This window comes from Poecilia formosa, unplaced genomic scaffold (genome assembly GCF_000485575.1).
Source record: "Poecilia formosa unplaced genomic scaffold, Poecilia_formosa-5.1.2 Scaffold179, whole genome shotgun sequence".
Taxonomy (NCBI): domain Eukaryota; kingdom Metazoa; phylum Chordata; class Actinopteri; order Cyprinodontiformes; family Poeciliidae; genus Poecilia; species Poecilia formosa.
In genome coordinates this window covers 1,109,888-1,135,453 of record NW_006800118.1, presented here as the reverse complement: position 1 = coordinate 1,135,453, position 25,566 = coordinate 1,109,888, and the positions used below count along the sequence as shown (strand labels likewise).

The 25,566-nt window shown below is 40.6% G+C and overlaps 1 protein-coding gene across 3 annotated transcripts in view; it reads right to left on the bottom strand.

Moving 5' to 3' along the window:
- Positions 1 to 1,713: 1,713 nt before the first annotated feature.
- Positions 1,714 to 25,566, bottom strand: part of usp32 (ubiquitin specific peptidase 32) — a 69,622-nt gene continuing 45,769 nt past the window's right edge. For 2 of the 3 annotated variants that reach the window (XM_007565563.2, XM_016678306.1), the window contains 22 exons: positions 22,994 to 23,180; positions 21,247 to 21,425; positions 19,939 to 20,079; positions 19,209 to 19,374; positions 16,979 to 17,133; positions 15,157 to 15,238; positions 14,958 to 15,032; positions 13,232 to 13,370; positions 13,048 to 13,153; positions 12,758 to 12,931; positions 11,867 to 12,041; positions 11,648 to 11,799; positions 11,454 to 11,565; positions 11,177 to 11,346; positions 10,513 to 10,697; positions 9,803 to 9,889; positions 9,521 to 9,641; positions 8,830 to 9,021; positions 8,506 to 8,731; positions 6,301 to 6,749; positions 6,117 to 6,209; positions 1,714 to 5,224 (listed from right to left, as the gene is read on the bottom strand). In XM_007565563.2, coding sequence (XP_007565625.1) covers positions 5,051 to 5,224; positions 6,117 to 6,209; positions 6,301 to 6,749; positions 8,506 to 8,731; positions 8,830 to 9,021; positions 9,521 to 9,641; positions 9,803 to 9,889; positions 10,513 to 10,697; positions 11,177 to 11,346; positions 11,454 to 11,565; positions 11,648 to 11,799; positions 11,867 to 12,041; positions 12,758 to 12,931; positions 13,048 to 13,153; positions 13,232 to 13,370; positions 14,958 to 15,032; positions 15,157 to 15,238; positions 16,979 to 17,133; positions 19,209 to 19,374; positions 19,939 to 20,079; positions 21,247 to 21,425; positions 22,994 to 23,180 — 3,540 coding nt within the window. In that variant the 3' untranslated portion in view covers positions 1,714 to 5,050. The remainder of the gene's footprint in view (positions 5,225 to 6,116; positions 6,210 to 6,300; positions 6,750 to 8,505; positions 8,732 to 8,829; positions 9,022 to 9,520; positions 9,642 to 9,802; positions 9,890 to 10,512; positions 10,698 to 11,176; positions 11,347 to 11,453; positions 11,566 to 11,647; positions 11,800 to 11,866; positions 12,042 to 12,757; positions 12,932 to 13,047; positions 13,154 to 13,231; positions 13,371 to 14,957; positions 15,033 to 15,156; positions 15,239 to 16,978; positions 17,134 to 19,208; positions 19,375 to 19,938; positions 20,080 to 21,246; positions 21,426 to 22,993; positions 23,181 to 25,566) is intronic. The other variant, XM_007565564.2, reaches the window with a different exon arrangement.

Genomic DNA, 25,566 nt, shown 5'->3' with positions numbered 1-25,566 from the left:
AGGATGAGTTCACCCCCTCAGTTCAAACTACAGCAGCAAGAGCAAAAATGTTCTTTGCAAGATGTGGCTGAAGGGTCAAGAGATACTTTTTTTCCCTTCAAAACTGGAACTAGACTTTTTTTTGTAAAGTATTTATTGTAAGACTTTCAGCATGGACTTGTAGCAGAGAAGAAAATCATCAGATAAATAATATTACAACCAACTTAAGGTTATGCAGGTCTTTTAAAATTTAAAATGTTGTCAATAGCTACTAAATGATGTCCTAAAAATGTTCATCTCATGATAAAAATGTGCATAATGTTTTCACAAAATGAGCAAAGTTAGTCCATTAAATTCCAGCATTTAAAAGCTGCTAAAGGCATTCCAGGCTATTTATATATTTTTACTCAGAATAACTTTATCTGTCAGTCTGGGTCAGATGAGAGGCGGACCGGAAACCTTTAAAAATAGTGCACAGCGTTGCAGTTTGCATGTGTCAGTAGCACCTTTTAATTCGGGGAAGCGGCTGCAGAGACCCTGCAACTGTGGTTTTCCTCCCTGAGCTGCAGCAGAAGCCTGACAGCCTGAACAGTGCACACACCATCACAGTGACAGGCACGGATCAAACCAAGTCCAGCACAGGCAGGATGTGGCCTGGGTCTGCTGGTTCTGGTCAAACAGCAAGAAAAACTCTGAGGTTTAGCCTGTATTCACATATGACATGTTGGGATGTTTTCATTTCAATGTGGAAGATAATCATTCTGACAGTTCGTTAAGGGAATGTCATTAACATCTGAGAGGCCTCTCTTGTTGGTGTTTTTAAAGTTTCTGGATTCCTGTTTTAATCAGTAATAGATTGTTAGCATCAGGTATGTATTTTCCAGGCACAGAAGGCCATTTTATAGCACAATCGTATTACCTTCAGTTGTTATAGAAGTGCTGTGTATATCAAACATGGTTTAAAATACTTTATAATTTGACATCTTAAAATGGCCTCCTGCTCTTTTTGAAACTAGGAGCTTTCTGTGAAAAGGTAAACTGATAACTTAATTTTACAGAATTTAATTAAATGATTGTTTTTACCACTTCTCTCTCCCAGGACGTTTGTACAGGTAAAACATTGTAACTATTCTTGTTTTTCTTGGAATGGGCTGGTATGTGACAACAGGAGTTTGGATTTTGCCATTCCTTCCTTTTTTCTTCTAAAAATGATTTTGCCATAATCATGACTTGTCTGCCCACAATGCTTTCACCATTTCATAGGTGTAAGGCACCTGAGACCTAAAGGCTAATACAACCACTGAACAAAGTTAATATAAGTCTTACTAAGTTTTTTACTATGTGAAGCTTGGCAAATATTTCCAGAGTATTCCTTTGTTTTTGTGGTTCTGTTTCTTATTATTAAATGCTGAGGTCTTGATTGAGGACCAGCTGCAGTCCTGGTGCTCTGTTGAGACTCTGCAAAAACAAAGCAACAGCATCTCAACATTTAGACAACCTATTCTGTAGAAAGAGAAATGTGCAAACATTCTGAAAATGTTCCTTGTTCTTTGATAAGAACAAGGAACATCACTACCCCTCCACCACTGTGCTCAGCAGCTGCTCCAATGTGTCTTTGATAGTACCCTGTTTTTCTCCTACAGATGTGCTTAGCATTATTCCCTTAAAAAATGATAAAACTGCCAAACTATTTCCACAACTTTGAACAACAAAAGCAATCACTTTTAATGAATGTAATTTCATCTGCAGTTTAATTTGTTGCTTGGTTATTTTGTTACAGATCAACAGTTTCACTCCATATACAACTACAAGTACAATAGTTTGTACAGTTCATATTCAAATACAGAGTTTTCATTGGCTTATTTACAAAACACTTTATATATACATGTTTTAATGTCAGTGCAATGTCACTTTCTTTCAACACCTTACAAAAAAGCGTTTTTTTTTTTTTTTAAATTAAGTCAGCTTTCAATCTGACGGTACAGAAGTTAAATAAAAAGAGGCTACAAACAGACAGCTCAGTAGTAGATTGCTCCGCCTGCCAACATGCTGAAGTTATCTGCGGGGTGGGGGTTGGGGGCAGGGGGCATCAGCCCTGTGATTTAACTGGGTCTGTTTGTCCAGCCTCGGCTAACAGATTGGTTCCATTAAAGATTTTCTGAAATCTTTTGATTTCAGAAAATTGTGCTGAAATTAGCCCCTATTTTTAACAACAGTTTGAGCTGCAGGTGGCCTGAGGGCACATTTAAGGACAGAAAACAAATAAATCAAAAACTGACATGTACTGGGTATATAACTGGATGTAGCATTAGAAAATGGGTTCTTGACTGATCTGATCCTTACTGCAATTTTCCCTTTTAGTCATTTCAAAGACATAAAACTGAACGTCATTAATAGCTCAGCATAAAGGCAGAAAGGTGGAGGAAAAACAGCGTTCAGAGCAAACATAAATAGCACTCATCTACACACTTTCATTCATTCAACAGTCTTTGCAAAGGAAAAGATGACTTCTTTCTAATGCATATTCTCCAGAACAATGTCTTTTCCATGGATACAGCAGCTAAAAAGGAAGCAAACATCAGGTGTGTGTGTGTGTGTGTGTGTGCGCACGCGTGTGTGTGTGTGTGTAGTGGGGGAGCCAGAGAACATTTCAGCTGCAGAGGTTTCCCACTACTACTGATCAAAATAAAACAGACCCAGCTTTAAGTGAAAGAAACATGTTTTCCTTTGTGCTTACATTGAGCTGAAACTTTTGACCCAGTTGCTCACTTAAGGAATGCAGTGCAGCTTTATCTTTTCAATTCATGCCGGGCGTTAATGGTTCAAACAAATGTCATTTTGAGGCCGTTGGAACTTGTTTTAGTTGAATGTGTGCTCAGATGTAGTGCTATGAACTGAAAACCTTTGGCGCTACTGCACACATTTAATCTGTATAGCAACCATGAGTCATCTGATGTCAGACTTTAGTATCAGCCCACAAAAGCAAGGTTGTCTGAAAAAATCTGTAAAGGGGCTTACAAATCTGACACCAGATTAGCACAAGATCATAAATACACAGGCTTAAACCAGCTAATTAGTGGGCAACTAGCCAGGCAGACAACAGCTGTTGTAAATTACAACTTTTATAATGAAAAAGCTGTTTGACTCAGGAGTTGAATCAGGTGGAAATCACTTCAGCTCACTTTTACTTTGAACCAGTGGCAGGCTGAAGATGGTTCAGATATTAATCACGACTAGAAATCTCCTGAAGTGGGGTTCAGGTGTGAGGTTATGAGCAGTCAATATCCTACTTTCAGTAGAGCCAGAGCCAGACTGAGACTAAAACAGACTTTTATTTTTAAAACAGAAATCTCAAAATGAGCATAATCAGTTATGCTAACACTATTTTACAAATCTTTCAGTGCAGTCAGTCATCATGTTTGCATTAAATCTTTATTTACACAAAACTCTGTCCATGTTTGCAGGTAAACTGGGACATTATGGTCTGCCACAATGGCCTTCAAATGTGAAACATGTACTGGTACATTAACCTCTTTCTGCTTAGCTGTACATGTTCCACCTGCTCTTGTAATTAACCAACTAACTTTCCAACCAACTAACTAACATTCTCACTAGAAACACATCCATAGCAAATGTGACTGGTTTAAAGATTTATGAATCAATGTTTACATTAAGTGCTTGAAATTCTTTGAGATTGCAGTAGTTTTAAGACAGCCTCTTAAAACCTCACTTCAAAAAGTGGGTACTATCCCTTTAAATTGACAATGCTTGAATTACTACAATTCGAAGGCTCAGCTGCATCAGTCAAGTTTTTTTAGGTTATTGATTAGAATAATAAAACCACTGCTAAAATTCTTTATGATAGTACAGTCAACATTTTTTCTCCCTAAATGTTCCAGGTTTGTTCCAAGGTTGCAAAGATTTAATCATAAGAAAGATGTGTAAAGTGACAGCAGGGAACTGCAGCAGGGGTAAGGTGCAAAGAGAAGCTTGCTTCCTGTGGGCGTTGCTTCAGCTAGACATCCAGGTCAGATCTAAAGAGATCCACCTCAACAGAAAGCCTTTCTGTTTACAAAAATAAAACATGTCTTATAAAACGCCACCTCCCCAGAATCCAGGGACAAAGTCATGAACATATACTGAACATATTTAAGCTTCTGTTTTTTTGAAATCATGGCACCTCTCCAGAATAAATGGAGGTTCCCAGGTGAGCTCCTGGAGTTGTGGCTTTACACACGTCTGCACCAGTCATTTGGCAGCCGTGGGACTCAGGCGTGGGCGTAGAGAGCTGCATTTTCTTTTTTTTGGTGTGGAAACTCTGAAATGCAAGTACCTCGTCTCCTACAGTGGAAGGAACAACATATTTCTCATTAACACTGTTTCATACATTTAGGCTACAGCTGCTGCACAGACTGCATGATGGGAAGTGATGAGGTAGCATATGATATTAATCCTAGTGACACATTACCCAAATAAAACAGCTTTAAAAAGCGTCTCACAGTGTCCAATAGTCTAGATAAGAAGTTTCAAATCCATAATGGCCTGTGGCACCACATGACACCAGCATGTATGTACCAAACTTTAACTATTCCCAAATGGCATTCCAGACCCAGAGAACAGCGACACTGTTCTTCCTCTGATGACCCAACATCAGGTGGAAATGCTTTCTCTCCTCCCGTCATCACAGGTGACCAATGCACAGAGAAAGTATCATCACTTCATGACTCGGCCACATCAGCATACATTCAGAGATCTGTGAGGTTCAGCTGAATGTTACAGGTATGCTATGGCAAAATACACATAGAGGATTGTTTTTTTTATAATTATTATTATTTTTTCACTGGGCTTTCACTTGTACCACATTAGTGCTTTGGAAAAGGAGGGGAGGGGAGCGGAGGATGAGACTAATCTAGGTTTTGGATTGGTAAGAAGTGCTGCGTTGCCTCCATGCAGGCGGACAGAGGCGTGGCTCTGAGCCGTTAGCAGTCTGGGAGGATCCAAACAGCTGGCGCTTCCTGCTTAGAGGCAGAGCAGGGCGCAGGTGTAGTGTAGTGACTGAAAAGCAGCGCGCTCACTGAAGGACACAGTACTTCTTGTAGTCGGACTCAAAGTCTTCGTCCATGCTACTGGTGTCAGCCATCTTTTTGCCGTCGATCTTTGGCAGGAACTGGGAGTAGTCGACTCCCTGCTGCTCGTAGAACAGGATGTAGGCCGAATCGGTGTCGATCTCCTCAGAGTGAACTTCCTGTTGAAACGACAGATCCATCATGTCACGTTGTGAAACACCAGAAAGAGGAAGGCAAATTTACAAACAGCTTCTTCAGATAACACATGAAGATACATTTACAGCACCTCACAAAAGCATACATACACATTTAGACCATGACTATAAACTTCAATGTAATGTGTTGTGACTTTATGATAGATAAACTTAAGTGCATATTGCATAATGCGGAAGGTTGTTCTGTTAGGATGTGAACCTCCAGGATTCTCTCCCATCTGACCAAGATCCCTGTCCCTCCTGGAAACACCCAGCAAAAAACACAACCCGCAGCACAATGCTGCCACCACCATGTTCTAAAGTTCCAGTGGTGGAAGTTCCATTTATAATTCAGGGATGTCTTTCGTTGCAACATAGAAAACTTTAAGATGGTGTAGAGTAAAGTGTAAAACATGCATTAAACTGAAGGCCGGGGGGCCAAATATGGCCTGCCATAGTTTCTTACATGGCCCTCTAGACTCTAGAAAACCACATAAAAAATTTTACATTTTGCAGATCAAATCAAAGAGAAAGACCATTATTAATGATTTAATAGGTTTTATCAATACATTCTGCCACAACTGGTCATGATCCTGGTGTAAAAATGCTAATGAGAAAATGTTTCTTGTTTTTTTAACTGCCACAAAAATAAACTTTGTAGTGTTATGTGTATTTTAAAAGTGTCTGTGAGAAGAGAAACACCCACACAGGGTTAGCAGGAAAACACATGATTTTAGTCAATTCTCTGGTGATTCACTCAGACCACAAGGCCATCCAGGATCACTTCTAAAGCCTTGATGTGTGTGTGAGTGTGTGTGTGTGTGTGTGTGCGTGCGTGCGTGCGTGCGTGCGTGCGTGCGTGCGTGTGTTTGGTTACCTTGCAGCTGCTGTCATTGTAACAGTACCACTTGTCATTGGGGTTTTTGGCATATGTCACATAGTGGCCCCCTCCCATGATTCCTGAATGACACTGAGAGGATAAAAATAGAAAGATTCAGAACTTTATTTAATTACCAACAGCATAAACTCATCACTAGAGTGAATATGAGGATGGTACTGACTGATATTGCATAGAGGTTGTAGAGAGGATCCAGACACATGTCTCTGTGCTGAAGCAGAGAACTGTCAGGATCCACATTGCTCTCTATGCTGCAGTCTGACCCCATCCCGTTGCTGTCTCCGTTCATCAGGATTACGTCACAGTAGCTGCTGGACGCCTCTCTGCTGCAGGATGACTCTGAAGCCGCCTGATCGCTGTAGCCCACAGGCCCTGCTCCTGCTGCTATCGCCACCCTCTCCTCTGTGTCCGCCTGTGGCGCACCGTCCCGGGAGTCGGCTTCAGAGGATGCAGCTCCGTCTAAGTTCTCCTTGCTGCTGGAGAGCCGGTGCTTGCTGCTAAGCTGCGGCAGCCGTAGCCGACCTGGCCTGTGACCAGCAGGCTTTGGACTACCGGAGGGGCTGCTGTTCCGACTGAGAGACGGCGCTGATCTCCTGCTGGAGGCTGGAGAGGCTGTTATAAAACAAAACCGGATAAATGTTAATGACCTTCCATCTCCACCTGAATGAACCCCCAACAATATTCACTGGATTTTGGAATTAAGAAGGTAAAGACATTCAGTTACTGCCCTGCTATTAGTGTTAAATTCTGGAAAAAGGATTTTCCCTTTCACAGATTTCTTCTGTTTCTGCTATTTTGTCACAAAAACATGTTTCAGATCAAATTATTTATAGTATCACAAAGATGACCAAAGTAAATACAAAAACCAATTTTCAAGTTAAGACTTCACTCATTAAAGCTGCAGTGTGCAACTTATAATGAAATACATATATTTTTTACATATTTGTTGAAACTGTCACTATGTGTTGACAGTATGGCATGAGACAGATAATCTGTGAAGAAAATTGAGCTCCTCTGCCATATCACAATACTAACTAGAAACAACCAATCAGAGCCAGGAGGCGGGTTTTAGTAATGTCAATAACCTTTTGTGGCGCTTCTCATCCCGTCCTCCCCTTGACTGTGGTGCTGCAGCTAGCAGAGTCTGTTGTGGATGCTAATGCTAGTTAGCATGGTCACTCATGACAGTAGATAAATGGTTTTCTGTAACTGTGAATTGTTACTCTGCCATTTTTACACAATTCATGGCATGTACATAAGTTTGATTAACAATGCTAAGACCCTCCCTCTGGCTGTGATTGGTTGTTTTGGTGGATTTCTTCAGATAGCAATAATAGCTCAGGGAGGAGTCATATTTCACAAGTTGAGACCTAGTCAGCACTTATGTCATCATTATCACCAACTGGGGTTTCACTGCAACTAGTCCACTTCCAACTTTTACCAAAAAGCTGTGCAAGGTCAGGACAATAAAAAGAAGTGGATTATTAATTAAAAAAGTTGAAATAGGCCTATAGCAAAATAGGATCAGTATATAAAAGTCAAATTACAAAATGCACCAACTACACAATAAACATACTGCACATGGCTATGGCTCATACATCTCCTCATGTGTCCAGACAATATTAACATTTGTTAATGTTCCACAAATAGAAGTGGCAGCGATCCGTTTTTTTGGGGAGGTGAAATAATCTGACTTGGGCCTTTCAGACTGCCGTGAAAAAGTCTGATATAGGTTGCATATGGGCAAAAAGAATTGGATTTGGGTTCCATCTCCCTTCTATTTGAATGTAGTTTTAGTTTTAGAAGTAGCAGATTATTCAGTTTTCATTAGCAGAGTTCATTTTGACTCACACAATATAAGGAATTATAATGATATAAAACAGAAAAATATTTGGAAGCAGCTGATGCAGGTCTAGAAGCAATAATGTTTAAGGTAAACAAATGGCTAACAATAGTACTGAGTACAGCACTTAAAGGAGTTGACTGTGAATCAAGAGACAATATTTCCATTAAAAAAAATAAACCTTTCTGTTAATTAAAGACAAGAGTCAACTAAAAACAATCAAGGAAACCCCAGAGAATGATCCATTTAAAGACAGTAGGATTCTGATCCTGTGTCTGGTAGCTGTTCAGCTATATTTGGCACATTTTGAACCATTCTAATCCTCCTGATATCACTCATGTTGCTCTCACAGCCACACATGCACTAGAGCTACCTCTGCTGGACACCTATTTCCTAAAGAATTAGAAACTTAAGAACAAATGTTGACAAACTTCCTTATGCTTCACTGTGGAACAGCTGTGAACCAACATGGAGCTTGGTGTTATTATCTCAGTGACTCATTAAGCAGGAAGTGAGTGGAAGCACCTTTGGGCAGGTTGCAGAAACCAGCGGGAGCAGAGATGGAGGACAGGTTGTCTTCCCCAACCCTCAGCAGGTCCTCGCTCTCACTGCGTGAGTGCAGGGAGCGATGCTCTAGGTCTCTGGGGGCCAGGAAGGCGCTGGGGTCAAAACTCTCTTGAGGAAATTTAACAATCTTCTGAGACTTTATCCAGCGACCATTGACAAATTGGAAGCGCTTCAGGTGGACAATCTGGAGAAAATACATGTGGCAGACATTTAAACACCTCACATACAGTCATTATTGGAAGTCCATGTGGAAGCCAGCTCCAGGGCTCATGGTTTACAGACCAGGATGGGTGGGAGCCTCCACAGGTCCAGCTTCTTGGTGGCCAGCCGGTGGGTCTTGCACTTTGAGCAGTAGTAGAGCTCATCCTCCCCCAGCTCCTCTTCACTGGTGAAGGCCTTCAGACAGCTGTCCAAGCTGATGGGCTCAGCCTGAGCACGACGAGACTGCTCCACACTACAGTGCTCCTCCACAATCTGCAGGGAGGCATAGAGGCGTTTGCTGCTCTGCACTGACCACCTTCTCTTTCACTTACAAACACAATATTTTGATTATGTTCAGTAAAGATCTTTGCTTTACTGAATGTGTGACACATTTAGCCAACTTGTCACTTAAACAAGACATTTTGCCTATATGTGAAAAAGATTTGCCAGTAAGACTGGTATTTAAAGTTGCCAGGTTTGGGGGTAAATAACTTTTCCAAGAAGTTCCAGCTGGTTTGAATAGTTTTCTTTTCCCTTAATTAACAAAATCATCATTTGATAACTACTTTTTGTATTTTCTCAGGTTATCTTTATCCAATTTTAGAAATTTGATTACTGTCAAAAAACAAAGACAGAAGGAATGTGTAGACAGGCAAACAGCACTGCATATCACAAAGATTTCTTTATTTCATTCTAATGTAGAAATTCCTCCCCATAGTGGTGTGTGTGTGTTATGTGCTGCTCCCAGTCAGAGGCTGCTGGTGTGTGTTACCCTCTCCTGGGAGGTCTGGTAGCGAAGGTGTAGGGCGGTGGGATCCCAGTCCACAGCTATATAAGCATTCCCTACAGAGGCTCTGTCCTCTGTACACTCTATGGTGCAGCCTCGACAGAACCTGGAACAGGACAAACACATTAACAAAACAAAGGGAATATTTCATTTTCTGAACCTGAATGTTGCATTAAGCAGGTTTCTTATAAATTTTATGTAATGTGAGAGCATGAATCAGATGTGTTGCTTCTTAACTTGTGGCAAATGCCTGTGAGTGGGTCCTACCTGTACCAGGGACACCAAGCACACGAGTTGCCGTCCTTTCCCACCACTCGCAGAGTGAAGGGGTACTGGTACCCCATGCTGTCATCACTGCAGGTTAGGAAAAGGAAAAATCAACAATATGATGTGTCTGTGATGAACAGAAGCTTCTCAGGCATTCAGCAGCAGACAGCCCTGCTCCTGACAGACCTCCAGCCTCCTACCAATCACAGATAGATCCCAACTGGACCCTGATGTCGGTGGTGCAACCCTCCTCCTAGCTCTGATTGGTTATTTCTGTCTGGGTGCATTTCTGTAGATGGCAATCAAAGCACTGGGAGGAGTTGGAAGAGCTAAATTTTTTAACGGATTATCTGTCTTATACTGTACTGCCATTACATAGTAACATTTTTATCAAATATGTCAAAAAACATATTTTTAAAAAGAAGAATATAATTTATTTTTTTCTCTTCTTTCAAATGTGAAATTAAAACTCAGTGCTGAAGAACATTTATCCTTCAGATTAGTTTTTCTAAGGATTTCAACCGACACGAAAAACAATAATATATAATAATATTATGAGGCGGAATAGATTTTTAATGCATAAATATAAGAAGAGAAAAAGACTTCTTATCAATTGCTACATTTTACAGTCAACCATACTCATCATGTTCATCCACTAACACTGCTGTGAGACATATGCATGAGAAGACTAAGATGTTTGTGAGAATTACCAGTCCTGAGCATGGTTGCTAGCCTCCTGGGGGGGCAGTGGGCTGGCCAGTCGCGACACTTGGATCCAGACTGCGTCATACAGGTCCTTCTTACTGGTGTGGACAGTGCAGGGGACGATGAGCGGCATCCCAAACAGGCTGGGCCGGTTCTTCTGAGATGACAGGAAGTACAACTCTGTCCGCATCTGAAAAGGGGAAACAAACATGGACGTGTACCCAGCATAAACACATCGGCCATTTTCAAATGTCACTTAACAACACATGTTTAGTGAAATCTCACCCAAGATTGTCGCAATACACAATTAATCATCTAGTTAATCTCACATTAAAATGAGCTTGATCATTTTCATTCTGATGACTAATATTTTTTGAAGGTCAATTTTGTTTACAGAGACACCATAACACATTTTATTTATGGTTTTGGTTGTGTGTGGTGCTTATTTCTTTTTTTTTATTGTTTTTGGTTGTGGTTTTATTTTGGATTTAAAATGTCTTCTGGTCCCAGTGTTAAGTGTTCTTTACAAATTAAACTTTATTTATATTTGAGAGGGTGAACTTGCATTCTTACACCATTATCAATATATTACCTGAAAATGGGCTCAAAACCACAACATTATCTTTTTTACTGCAATCAGTACTGGGATGATTTGTGGCCTATTCTCACCATCTTTCTGTGCATGGCGATGATATATCCAATGAAAGGGCTGTCCTGCAGGGGGCTTATGTGTCCGTTGGCAACCCCATTGACCAGAGGCGTCTCTGGGGTGCTGGGCAGCAGGGTGCCGAGCCCACCGTTAGCGATCAGGTGCCCGTTAGCAGCTGTTGGGGTGATGTCTGGTTGAACAAGGCAAAAAATGATGAAAACAGAAAATGCACAGACAGTAGTAGATGACCATGCAGACCTCCAGTACGTGAAAAGTCTGCTGCTACAGGAGAGTAACCTGTGAGTGTGGGCGAGCTCAGAGATGTTGGCGAACCCGGCACCGGGACCTCAAATGCACAGAGGAAGCCATTGACAGAGAGACGGACCTTCTGGTTGTCCTGAGGGAAGTTCTGAACACGGACAGCTGACATGTTAGACTGCAGAACTGCAGAGAGTACAGTTGTGTTAGCACCAGCATCACCATGGGACTACCTTGATGTTGGAAGCATGGACCTCAGCCAGGAGGATCTGCTCCGGCTTCAGGCTGCACAGCTCGCTCAGCAGCTTCTTCAGCCCCGTGTATTTCTCATCCATGTTCAGCCTCAGCCCGTATCGCACCGGCGTGGAGCCGTCCAGCTTAATAACTGCACACACAACACTGCACTTTATCCGTTCCTGAGATACCATGTTTATTCTCACTGGTGTACTCACCAGTGATCTCCAAATGCATGGAACTGTCCATGGGCAGAGGCAGGGACAGGAAGTTGAAGGGGTCGAAGCGAGCGCTGATGTGGCCACAAGTTTTACACTTAACCTGGGACTTGAGTTGACCGTGGAACAGATCCACCACGATGGAGCGGTTCCTGCGAAGGTGGTTATCCCAGGCCTACAGAGATGAAGAACATAAGCACACACCAAGGACAACAGCACCTCCGTTAGAACAGCAGCAGCTCCTTAAGCAATGCAGTACATCACGAGACATGATGAGAACCACAATGAGAACGAGAGGCTGTGACTTGGATACGGGTCGGTCAAAAAAGAGGAAAGCAGTGGGCCTCCTCTGGTTTGGGAAGGAATTTTCTGATCCGTTTGAAGAGATTAGATATTGCAGATGGGAAGTTTTTATTGATTAGGATTAAAACTGAATCTAAGAGAAGTATTAAAACAACATCTGCAGTGATGTGGATTCTGCTATCTTTAGAAATCTTCCATCATAACTAGAAACAAGAAAAAAATAAAGAAAAACTTTTAAATCTCCTTTGAAAGCTGGATCTACACTCTTCACTCCCAGAGTGAAACAAATGTACCAAAAATCCCATAAAGTAGAACTACAGGGAAATGATAAACACTCTGCTGCCTCCTGGTGGCTGCCACTTTCCCCCTCCAGACAATATAGGGAAATTAGCTGCATTGAGAAATTATTGTACATTTCCAGACTAGTAGTAAAAATTGGGTATATGGATGAATGTTTTTGTGACAACTTATCCAATATTGACAGAAAGATATGTTAATTTAATAACTGTACACACACACTGTGTTTGCATGTGCGTGTGATATGGGAGGAGGGAGGAAGACAGGAGAGCAAATCAGCAGAGCTCTGACCTCAGAAGCCACTTCCCAGTCCGGCCGCCCGTCGCTGTCCTTCAGCTCCACATATGGCTTCTCATGGACCCGGTTCAGGTCTTCATGGAGGCCATCCAGGAGGAATGCCAGCAGCTCCTGGGAGTCCTGCTGCTGGAAGCCGTTGAAGCGAGGGGCATACTTTGCTATTGTCCACTAGGGAGAAAACAGTTTGGTTTGTTTCATTCTTTTAAAGCTTGGATGTATCAACAGAAAGGTGGAGCCTCCTGAACCCTTTGGGTTTGCAGGAAAAGACTGGATGGAAGCTTCACCCTGAGTTTGAGCGGAGCAATGCTCTTCTGGGTTCCACTCCACAGCTCCAGCACCAGGTCTCCGTAACACTTGGCCATATGACCCCTCATCCCGATGGGGTTGATCCTGAAGGGAAACGGCATACAGGTTGAGCGGGACAGAAACACTCTGGAGTGCGCCGATGTCATGCAGACCACTCAGCACCTGTTGAGCTCGTACAGGTGCCTCCCCGACAGGAAGTAGTCCGACAGAGGCTTGGTGTTGCTCACACACTGAATGCTGGAGTTCATGAAACACGTGTTGCCAAGGTTACTGAGACCAGTCGCTCCTTTCTCAGTAGGAACTAGGCAGTGGAAAACAAGACAAGAAATCAACGAAGCTTTGATTTACAGAATTAAATTTATGATCAATATTTTTAAAGCCTAATGCAAAAACCTGTTGTAAACATACATCAACCAAAAGAGGAACTTTGCCACTCACTTAAGCTGCACTTTTTAGCCATTTAAACAATAATTATGAGTGAAAATGAAAAGGCATTAGGGGCAATTCTAGATTAAAAAAAACTTAAAGAAAAATAATTGGACATTCTGATGACAAAAAATTATAGAATAAAGGATATTTTCTCATAATTAAAGGCAAACATTCACAATACTAAAACTAAGATACCTCTGAGAAAGTTGGTCATTTGTGACAATAAATGGCAGAAATCCTCTAGGATATAAGTGGTAAATTTAGGAGATGTGGATATTAGCGACTCTTTTTCCTCTCACATTCTCTCCCAGATCCAGAGCAGATCCGGTGCAGTCATACTGCAACTTCTTTCTCAATGTCTCAGGTGTGTGTTCTGGATCCCAAGGAATTCATGGTGATTCTGCACCCAGGAGAAGTTCTGATGCAGGAAGAATCTTCCGTTTACACTTTGGAAAGATCCAGATGTGCATCTTGGAAACATATTTCTTCAACCTGAGAAGACTTCTGGCATGCTCTGTGGCAAATGTCTGATTTTATAATTTGAGGGTTTTTTTTATGCACATTTCTGACTTACAATGTCTAGAATATCTTAATTTTAATATGAGAAATGTATCCCTTTAGTCACTGAAAAAGTAGCATTTTTTTCTTGCAATCTTTTAACAGTTTACATCAGAAAATATTGTCATTTCTGTTCTCGTAAACAAATAAATTATCCTAAAAGTTTTGTTAAAATTATTGTTCTTATTTTGTGTGCCAGAGCCAGTATAACCTATAGTCGAAACCTCTTACAGCTGCTGAAAACAATAAATCTAAGAGAACAGCGTAACAATAACATTCATTTTAATGAGTTTATGAAACGTGTAGGACAAAGAGGACTGCTGCACATCAAACAGTTGGACATCAGAGATGATGCAACACAGGCCTGCTGCTGTGTAAGAAATCGCATGATGCAAGTGATGTGGAGAAAAAACTACAAATCACAGAAGAACTCCTTCTGGAGCTGCTAGGGGACATCTGATGGCTAAAGTGTTTTAGATACTGAAAAATGATTTCTACTACAGTCTGGGAGCATGAGAGACAACAGCTGGAGTGATAAGGCAATGATAAAGGAGAAAGAGGAGGAGGAGAAGGGGTCACATGGGTGTAGTTTCTATCCTGTTCTTCATGATCTGTCCTCTCTTCTCTTTTAGCAAAATCTAAGAGCATCAAAACTAGAAGGTGTTTTTCACTCACTGATGGATTGACATCTCTGAAACAATAACCATCAACTAAACATTTTTAGTTGATGGTTTGTGCGATCAGAGTTAAGCTCACTGAGTCAGATGTTCAGGTTCTACATGGTATCCGATATCATCCTGAGTGAACTGGCCATGAAGAATAAAGCACTGGTCCGTAAGTCTTCCACTGAGCCCAGCAGCAGAGAATGTGAAGTGGGAGAACACAGAGAACCTCACCGCACCTTTGTGTCTGTCCATTTTGCTGCTGTTGGCAATGAAGGACATTTCCTCAGGCCAGCTCATGTCTTTGTTCCTGACTGAGGACGAACAAACAGAGATGACAAGTTTTCTCATCAGCCAACATCAAGTTCTCAGTACATAGCAGCTGCAGTTTAGTGACTGAGAAGCAACAAGAGGAACATTCGGGAGAGCTTCTCATACCCTCAATAACCAGCTGCTGCTCATCCTGGATCTTCAGACTCTCCAGAGTGTGGTCTTCATCATCAAGCAGGGTCAGGTAATTCTGGAGGAAAAACACTGGTTTTATTCAAATGTACTTAACAATCTTTACAGATGCATTGGGGGAACAGTCAGGCTGTTCGGATGGTCATGATGCCATTTTACAGAGGCTTTCATTATTTAATGTTTTAAACTGTTTGGTCACAACGAGGTCTACAGTAGAGGTCGCGTTAATGGAATATTTTCTGTATTTGACCGGTTACTTCTTTAAATGACGGGAAAATTTTAAACCCGTCGGTCATTTGACAGGTTATAATTCACACCTTTGACTAGTGCACATGGGCAGACATTACAGACTTTACTCAAAGAGTTCATCGCAGAGGCAACTAAAATTAATCAATAAAATCCTTTCTAAATATCATCTCATGGACACTAAACTAAATGCGTCATTCTGATGGGGAGCTGACAGCGTGTTGAAGAGTTATGGACAGGACACTTTGGAGAATCTGGTTCAAAAGCGCATTCCAAACCTTTGGTTGAAGTGGAGCGTATAATTCAAGTCTCTATTCCATACAGAATAGAGAAAACTATAGAGTTTTCAATGTTGTGATAATCCATTTAGAGTCTAAACAGAGGAACCGGTGTTCTGTAGTTTATCTTGAGGACATAAATAAAGGTGCAGAAGTTAATTAGACTGTAACAAGCGCAGTGCGCTGCAAATGTATGAGGCAATGAGGAGGTGGCTCCGCTGCTGTGAAGAATTCAACTTAACTGATCCTGCGGTTTTAACAAATGGAGCTGAAGACGTTACCCTCCTGAGCTCAGGAGGAGAGCGGCGCTCAGAAGTGTGGCAGACGTAACATCTGTTCGTTTTGTAGAAGCGAAACCACACAAAAAAGATTCTCGTAAAAGCGCATGCCTGGACCGCACACAGGGTAAAAAACTCGCAGATCGGTTTGGATCAGACAGATTCAACTGACTGATGAACTAGTGTAGATTTCTCTGCAGATGCCACCAAAGAGGAATTAGTGAAGCTGTGCGTTCTGACCGCAGCAGGTGCTTGTAATTTAAGTGGAGTCGTTTAATTTCAGTTATTATAAGTTATGGGGGCCACAGTCAGTAGTTTTTGTCACTACGGAGAAAAAGTTAGCTGTGTTCATCTGCTTTATGTATGATGGGATCTGGATTCATGGCTCAATTAGGTGAATTTTAACTAAACCGCATAAAAATGCGTCTAAATAGCTTATGTTAACATAATTATAATTTGAGGGGTAAAAACAGGAGATGACCGATTTTTTTAATGCTGTCCGTCAAAATGATGGAGAACAAGAAAGTCTAGTGCAACCTCTGATCTACAGATTAAAATCCTTCCAGCTGTCAGAGAAAGTGGTGACTGCAGATCTCCCTGGATATCATGCACAAAGAACAATAAGCCCAACCTATTTCTGCCTTGTTGCTACTCACTGCCAGTCAGCTGGGTGAAAAAAAGCTCCAACACTTTCCATTGCTTTTCAGAAAGATGAATCATAAAAATGGTAGTCATGCTGTGGAAACTAAAAGACTCCTCTTCACACACAGGGACATGAAGCATCAGAGCTAGTTGTTAGGATTTTGAATTTCTTTAAATTTATTTATTCTAGCACAATAATAGTAACATTACAGAGTTAATAAAGAAAAGACATTTAAAATGGTCTAGACTCCAGTACAACATCTCGTTATATTTGCCTGTGGCGTTGAACTTTAAAATGACCTCAGGTCTATCTCTGAACACAGAACATGAGGTTTCTAAGTGATCTCTGTTCACCTCACTGTTGTAGAGCCAGAGCCTCATGTCCTCCTCCTTGATGCGAAGCCGCTGTGACAGGTACAGGTGGATGTCTTTGATGGTGGCCATGCGGCTGAAGCAGCCTGTGTACGCCAGCATCCTCTTCAGAGGAGCGTTAGGAGACGGCACGTTTCCTGGACGAATACAAACCCCCGTTTAGTCCCAAACACCAGAGAAATCCTAATAATCAGACCAAAGCCAGGACTTCCATCCAGCACACAAGCTCACAGATGCAACCAACAGCAGCCATCAGCTGATTGAGGATTAGTTGTAAGAAAGCAGCAAGAAAAGTCAATCAGAGCAGGCATGATTGGTCATATAGTCAGCAAACCAACCTGGTGGATTCAGGACTCAAACACAAATCATAATTAGTCCTGTTATTCAACTGGTGGTGATTGAACAAATATTAAGAGATTTGCTAGTTTGATTCCCACCCACACAGCTTTGCTATTGTTCCACCATGGCACAATAAGAAGCAGCCTGTACATGTTTATCCTGCATGCCAAGAGGGGCTATTAGGGCTGGATCAGGCTCTCAGGCCCAGGTCAGAACCACAGCAGGAGTGAAACTGGAAACAGAGTCCAGTCTGATCACATGATTTGGAGGAGCGCGCTCACACACACAGCGCTGATGTCAGCCTGAGCATCCCAAACCTGATCAGGCCTGAAATGGCTTTCTAGAAGTCCAGGAAAGCTCTGAGGTTCATCAGCAGAGAAATGACACGGCGAGATGAGGACACTGCCTACTCACTGGCCACACTTTCCTTTTGACTTCAGTTTATGCAACAGATGCTGTAAAACAACTATGGCTAAGATTTTCAGGCAGTAAGCTGACAATGCAGACTAGGAATAAACTGAGGAGGATTTTAAATACAGATAGCAGAAGTCAAGTATTTCCACCTCTCCAGTCACTGTGGCTAAAAGTGAGGACGACATGCAGGAACAGTTGCATTTTATTACAAAACAGTGATTATTGATGCTGTAGAGAGCATCATCATGGCTTGAAATGCAATCCATCGCAAAAGTATTCATACCCTTAAACCTTTCTCCTTTGCTCAAGTTGCAACAGCACACTTCAATGTATTTAACTTCAGATTTATGTAACAAATCAACACAAAGTACAACATAACCATAAACTGGAAGGAAAAGGATAGATGGTTTTATTTTGTACTCCGATACCACTAAATAAAATCCAGTGCAACCAATTCAGATGTCATCTTGATAGTAAATAAAGTCTAAGCTGTTCTGTGAAGGTTTCAGAAGTTTGTAAGAGAACAAACAGCATCATGGAGACCAAAGAGGCCAGCAGGCAGAGCAGGGAGGAAGAACTGGAGAGCTTAACTGCAAAGTCAGGCTTCACAGCTCTGTTCAGTCCAACCATCTAAAGGAGCAAAGACTATGGTACAACTGTAAACCTAATGAGACCAGGCTGTCTGTGAAACGGGAAAAGCAATGCTGTACATCACAGTTTCACAGTAAAACATGGTGACGGCAGCATTATTGGGACAGGAAAGCTGGAGATGATGGGAGAATGGATGGAGCTAATTATAAAGTAATGCTGTTCACCACTCAGCTGGATGACCTTTAACCTGCAGCCAGAGGGGGATGTGATCAAAACTGGTGGTGAGCCGTATTAATGTGGTTCAATTAAAGTTCAGATTTAAATCTAACAAAGAATCTATGGCAAGAATCTATTATTCATATAATCTGGCTGAGCTTGAGCCACTTTGCAAAGAAGAGCAGGTAAAACTGTAAGCGGGGAGGTGGAGCTGCAGCAAAATGTGGTTCTACGATCTATTGACTTAATAAAAGGCCCATCATGATTTAGTCATCTATAAAAAAATAAACCAGCTGAAACCTAGGTATCCTTTTTCTTCCAACTCATGTTTTTACACAATTTGTGTTGCTTTATTATATCAACTTCCAAACAAAACACTGTGGTTTGAGGTTGTAAAGTGACAAAACATGGACTGTGGAAACATTTGCAAGGCCCTGTCTTATACACTGTCAGTAGTCATAGTTTCACTATTTACTAAGCCACTCCCAGATTTCCTTCACATACTATTATGCCATCTCTGCAAAGCTGTGAAGATTGGAAAAGTCAATTATTAAACTTTCCTAATGATTAGTTTTTGCTGTGGGAGATGTGGGATTGCTCAGGGAAACATTTATCGACGGCTTGCTCTGGTCTTGCTGCAGGCTTACGTTACCTCTTGGTGGGGGCAAATACGGTGGAAACATTCGCAGGCTGGTCATACCCATATTGACCCATATGTTGGACTGAGGGGAGCGTGTGGCAGGCTGCTGGCGGAGGAACAGGAGGTAGCGGGGGAACAGCTCCAGCTCTGCTTGACCAGTCTTGCTTTCCAGGATAACCTGCAGGAGTGGAGAGGAAAGTTATGTTAGCTAGCAATGAAGCTGCTGTCCCTGGGTGGACAGAACAGTCCAACAGAGACGCCCATGAAGGAACATGCTGAGACATTTTGGTTTTGTAGCATTTATTCAAAGGAGAGACTAGCTTCCTATAAATCAACTTCATAAAGTTCAACATGACTACAGTCCAGCACAGAGCAGAAGTCTGGCAGGTTAAACATGTACAAGGAGATACATTAAGATAACATTACATGTACTTGTTGATCAAAAGGAATAATGATGTGGAAAGAAAGGAGAAATATCTTAATAATGAGATTCAGATTTTAAATTCTTTTTCAGCAAAGAAAAGGGCTAGAAACATGCAGTGTTAAACATTTTGGGCACATATGAAATTTTTGTTTTACTTATAGTTTTAGTATGGCTATAGCTATTTTGTTTTAATTTGTTTGGTTTTGTTGGAAGTGAATCTGGACTAGTCAGTAGTTCAGTGCCACACTCTGTTTTTCCAGTGTATCCAGCCTGAAGGGACATTACTCTCTTTTGTCTCACGCTGCTCTGTTCACTCACCGGTCGTGGCAGGCTCAGGTTGGCACCGTACCAGTGGTAGAGGGCCCGCCACACAGGCTCTGGCATCATCTCAAAGTCTCTGCCAGGCACCAGCTGCAAAGAGCGCTTCAGTCTGCCACCCTCCATAGTTAACGTCGGGGCCTGCAGGGGATAGAGCACAGCAGATACGTAAGCAGAGAGGAAAAAAAGCACAGAAAAGACGCTGTTCTGTCACTTTGAATAACACATAACAGCCAGAGACAAAATCCTAATGCTGTGGAGAAGCTGGCAGCCTTCTATTATTACAGTAAATTGCAGAGATAAAAACTAAACGGAGACACTATCTGGTTCCAGACCACAAAAAAACAACAAAAAAAACAAAGAAGTGGGTTTGAAATTAGTACCTCTGCTACCAAACTATTATCATGATGCAAAGTGGAACAAATATTTAACGGTTTCTACAGCCTGTATGAGTGCAGGACAGTGTAAAGCAAGGGGACTGCATCATTCTCTCTAAAGCAGTGTGGCTTCTATTCTCAGATCAAACATATCCACTAACAAGCAGATGAAAGGAAACACCATGAACAAAACAACTGGGTTCAGTCTAGTTTCCTAACGACAGCAGACAGACTGTGGCTGATTTTTAGTGTGGACAATTTGTGTTTGTTTATTGTAGAAGCATGTGCCTGTGAAATGATCAAATGTAAAATAAAAATTAAGAGATAGAAATATTTCTGCAAAATGCTGTGTGTGAAAGGGAGTCCTGCTACCTGACCTTGATGACCCAAAACCCATATACACATTCTAGTGTTACACGATATATCAGCACTAACATCAGTATTAATGTTGGTCAATTTTTTTAACATATTGGTGTTGGTCTGATAAATAAAACTAAGCCCATATTAACCAATATTTATTTTGACTTTCATCTGATTGCCGTTTGTTTCTGGTAGTTTTTTTCCCCAAAGGGGTCGCATCAGTGGTGAAAAATATATAATATCGCTTATTGGCAATAACAACAATATTAATTTCAGATATTGAATTTTCATATTGGTGCATCCCTAACATACACCCATTCTGCTTAGAGGGATGGACTACTCCTTTAACTGATACAGATTGGAAGATTTTTTGAATAAACATTTAATGTTTCATATTTTTTTGGATTGGGACTTTATATGGATGAGCCTTTAAGAACTATTCTGAAACAGAGTGAAAAATCCACAGAGCAGGAAAACAGTTCTAATGAGTTCCACCGGTCAACATGGTGAGGACCATTTTGACCAACATAGGATGTAGGTCAACATAGGACATAGGAAAAGCCCTCCTTGCCTTTATGGGGTCGGTGGTGACCAGAGACTGGTTGTCGATGGCTCCAGGCCTCTGTGCTGTCAGCTGAGAGGGCAGGTGACCGTTGGCTCCAGAAAAACACTGATTGTTGTTTTCTGAAATGTTGTGCTGACGGGCGAAGCAGCTCTCTGCTGAGGAGGGACCCAGCTGAGGACTCAGTGCTGTTGGGGCGTGGAGGGAGAGGAGATCAACATCCACAGCAAACAATCAGAAAATAGCAAAACTGTCAGATGACAGAGGAGACAGGAGGCTTAAATAAATACAGCAAAGTTTGTACATAATGCAAACTTTATGTTATGTTTGCATAAAGTTTGCATTATGTACAAACTTTACATATGCTAATATTAGCATAGTACTATGCTAATATTAGTACTATTAGCATAGTACTAATATGAGGAGTAAAGTCTCTAATTATTTCATGTACGCTTTTTCACCAGGATATCTTATTTAGATGGGAACTCTTTCAATCTGGTGGCTGAAGACTTCATCTAGCTGTTTCAGAACTATACCAAGATGAATGAACTGATTTGAAATCTACAGCACTATCAGTTTAAGTTGAAGTAATTCAGCTAAACTCTTTTCTGTCTTTACCCTTACAGAAAACTCTGTGAACCTGGAGACTGAAAAAGGTTTTTACACCCAGATCATCAAATAATAACATCAAACAAAACTGACCTTCAATGGTGATTTCATATATTACAACCAATGTGAAAATGTAACTATTCAATTTTTTTATGTAATTTAATAAACCAGAATACAGTCTGAACTGTAGAATAAACTGTTCTGTGACTAGAGATTGTTCTATGTGTTATTTCATATTTTATTCATTCCATGTGTCTTGTGTTGCTGTGTGAAGTGTACAGAGACCATAATGGATCTGAATTAGCTCAAACCAACAAACACACTCCAGATTCCTCATGACATAAATCTACTTTCTCAATATTCACAATTCATCTTGAACTGTGAAATTATTGCATCATTTCATTGGCTCTATTTTTTTTTAATCTATTTTTACATTTAAATACTTTATCTTTAAACATTTAAATTATTTTATCATTTTATCATTAGCTTAATGATAATAAACTCCTGTCGTTTGTAGTCATCTGTATTAATTCTATTAATTCTATTGCTGCTCAGACAGCACCAGTGCTGTTTGCACCTTCTTCTGTTATCATTTTAAAACCTGAGCTGCATCAGGCATCCATTTATATAGACACCAACTGAGGCTGAATTATTTGTCTATTTTCTTGATGATTAAAAATGTATCCCGTTTTAAAGATCGGGTGACGTTCCAAATTGGTCATTGTGATCTAAATTACTAGTTTTATTAATAATTGCCTTAAGTAGTTATTGTACTGTAGTTATTCATAGCCAAGGCTGGACCTCTATTGCTGCACAACAAATCTAAGACATGCAACAAACTGAGTTTTAATGTACTTTACAGTAATTAGGATTGTATTGAATAGGTCTGGATTATTGTATTGGAATGAATCAGACTGATTTAACATGAATTGGAGCTGGTCTGGATTGAGTGTAACTGGGTATTACATGAATTGACATGTTTATCTCCTTCAGCAACATAATATGTTTATTCAAATGTGGAGGCATGTAAATACACGGGATTGAACTGAATTTAAAAACTCTCACTTACTTGTTTCCACATGAACTAACAAACAGAGAAATCAACAGTGGACTCTTATCTATTGTGGACTGTTTCAAGAAGACTGACCAGTTTCTGTTGCTTCTGAGGCACTCGACACAGCATCAGGAGACTTCTCCTCTGAGGGACTGAAGGGGCCGAAGGTCCCCAGTCCCCCCGGCATGTCGGGGTGTGCGGGCTCCACAGTGGCTGTGACTGTCAGGGGCCTGAGTGAGCTCAGAATGGACGGCTGCTCCACAACGATGTCTTTATGCTCCTGGACAGGAAGACAACAGCAGGGACTGTCCTGTCAGTGTTCAAAGTGGTTAGACAACAGCAGCTAAAGAACTTGCTTTGGCTAAATGACTGGAACATTTCAGGAAGGGTGCTGGTTCCCACAGGTAGCTCAGATGAGATGGAGTCTGGCTTACTGACACTTCTCACACCTCAACAGAACAGAACTGCTGATGTTTCATCATATTTTCTGCCTTTCTAATGTTGAACAAACGTTTTCAGCATTAAAATGATCAAACCAGTGCATTAAAAACTGCAGATTGAGGAATGATGCACAGCAGGAAATATTTCCATTTAGAGGGAAACAGAAAAAAACTCTGAATGCTTTAAGGGTGATCAAGTGATTTTATCTATTAACTAAATTTTCTGGGTATGAAGATTTCATTTTTGGCAAATCTGAATTTTTTGGGGTTCCATAGATCAGAATGTCACCCACTCAGGGCTTTCCATCACATTTTACAAGCAGCTTGTATTTAGTTGGACTTTGAATTCAGGGAAACTCAGAACAGATAACTGAAATAAAAGAAAGTTTTTGAAAATATTTTTTTGTAATTTATAACTTAGAGCAGGGGTGCCCAACACGTCGATCGCGATCGACAGGTCGATCGCGGAAAGGTTTTGAGTCGATCTTGGCAGGTGACAAACTGAACGTCGCCAGGACACCGAGACCAGAACTTCCTCTTCTGACAGGCTTATCAAAAATATTCACTAAGATCCTAAAAGTTTGTAGCTTCATTAAAAAATAATAATTATTTTAAAAAAAATCAACGAAATGTGTTAAAATTAATCTCAGTAATTATTGTTTCAACAAGGTGTTGCACTATTCAGTGCATTTCGGTTCCATTAACAAATAAAAAACAAAAAGAAAAAAAAGGCAACTCAAAGACTGACTGATGAGCAGAGCAGGAGTTTAAACTAGCTACTCAACCACCGTGTTCATGAGAGGCTTATTAATAATCGAGAAATAAATATCAAGCCTGGAAACCTGATATTGTAATGGACTGAATGTTGTGTTTTCAAGTAATCTGTTCTCAGCTTGCGGGACGCAGGCGGTTGCCACGGCAATGGGTGTGCTTAAACGACAAAGAGACAGAGAGTAGAAAGGTAGGAGTGGTTTTGAGTTGATCGTCTGTTCGGGTTGTTTAACTTTGTTTACTTTTAGCTTTCTTTCTTCTTTTTGTCTTTCCTATGGTTTGTTATTTTGTTTGTATTTCCTTTTAATTAATGTAAAGCACTTTCAATTGCCTTGTTGCTGAAAATGTGCTATAATTACCTTATCTTACCTTTGCTGTGGCTCATTACTCCCACTGTAGGTTTTGAATATTCAATAAACGACAAACTTGGACTAATTAGCTCCTTCGTTTGTGAGTATATATCACAACAAACATCAAATAGGACAAATATATTTCATTAAGTTTTAACAAATTCTACTGCGATAATTATGTGAAATTAAATTAATTATATCCCAACTTCAGAAGATTTGCCTTTACCTTTACTGGGCTCTTTGGTTCCTCCTATCAGTCTGTAGTTTCTCATATTGAGGTCATCAAACCAAATTTCGGATCTACCATGACTGACTGACACCTGCTGGCGTCAGGTCTGCAACCAGCTTCTGACTGAGAAACCAGTAACCACCTCCTAGTGTCAGAATCTCACTGAGGAAGAAACTGCGTTAGGTTTTCTGTCACTTTATCATTTCTGCTATAACTGATGTATATTCGCATATAAAATAAGTCAATAGAGTTTAATTTGCAATTTTTATGTCTTTGTGTCATGAGGTAGATCTCAGGCGGCTGGTGAGAGTAAAAGTAGATCTTGCTCTCAAAAAGTTTGGGCACCCCTGACTCAAAGAAAGGGAGAAAAATAATCTATTAAAATTGAAAGTCAAATTTGGTGTAAAAGCCAAATCAGGATATTTTTTTTATTTTTAAGCCAATTAAAAAAATAAAGTTTATTCCTTTGATGGGTGGACACCATTTCTGATAACTCTACTTATCTTAATGTATATACATACATGTTATAAATACTTCACGTATTTTTATGTTATAATTTTGTCATTACTGTACAGTATTTTCTTAACTTTGCTTTGTACACAGTTGAATACATTTTTATTTTTGTGTGAACCTATATCCCTCGATCCTGCTCTGTTACACCTGAACATCCCACTATGGGACAATAAAGAATATTTTTAATCTATTCTAGTTTATGGCTTTGGAAAACATATAACATGCTTTTTAATTGTTATGTAACTATGCAGAGAAGCCACAACATAACAATATTGTAACATGAAAACAGAATAGGTTGATTATCGACTTTTGACAGGTACCGTGTTTCCCCCAAAGTAAGACAGTGTATTACTTTCTTTTTAT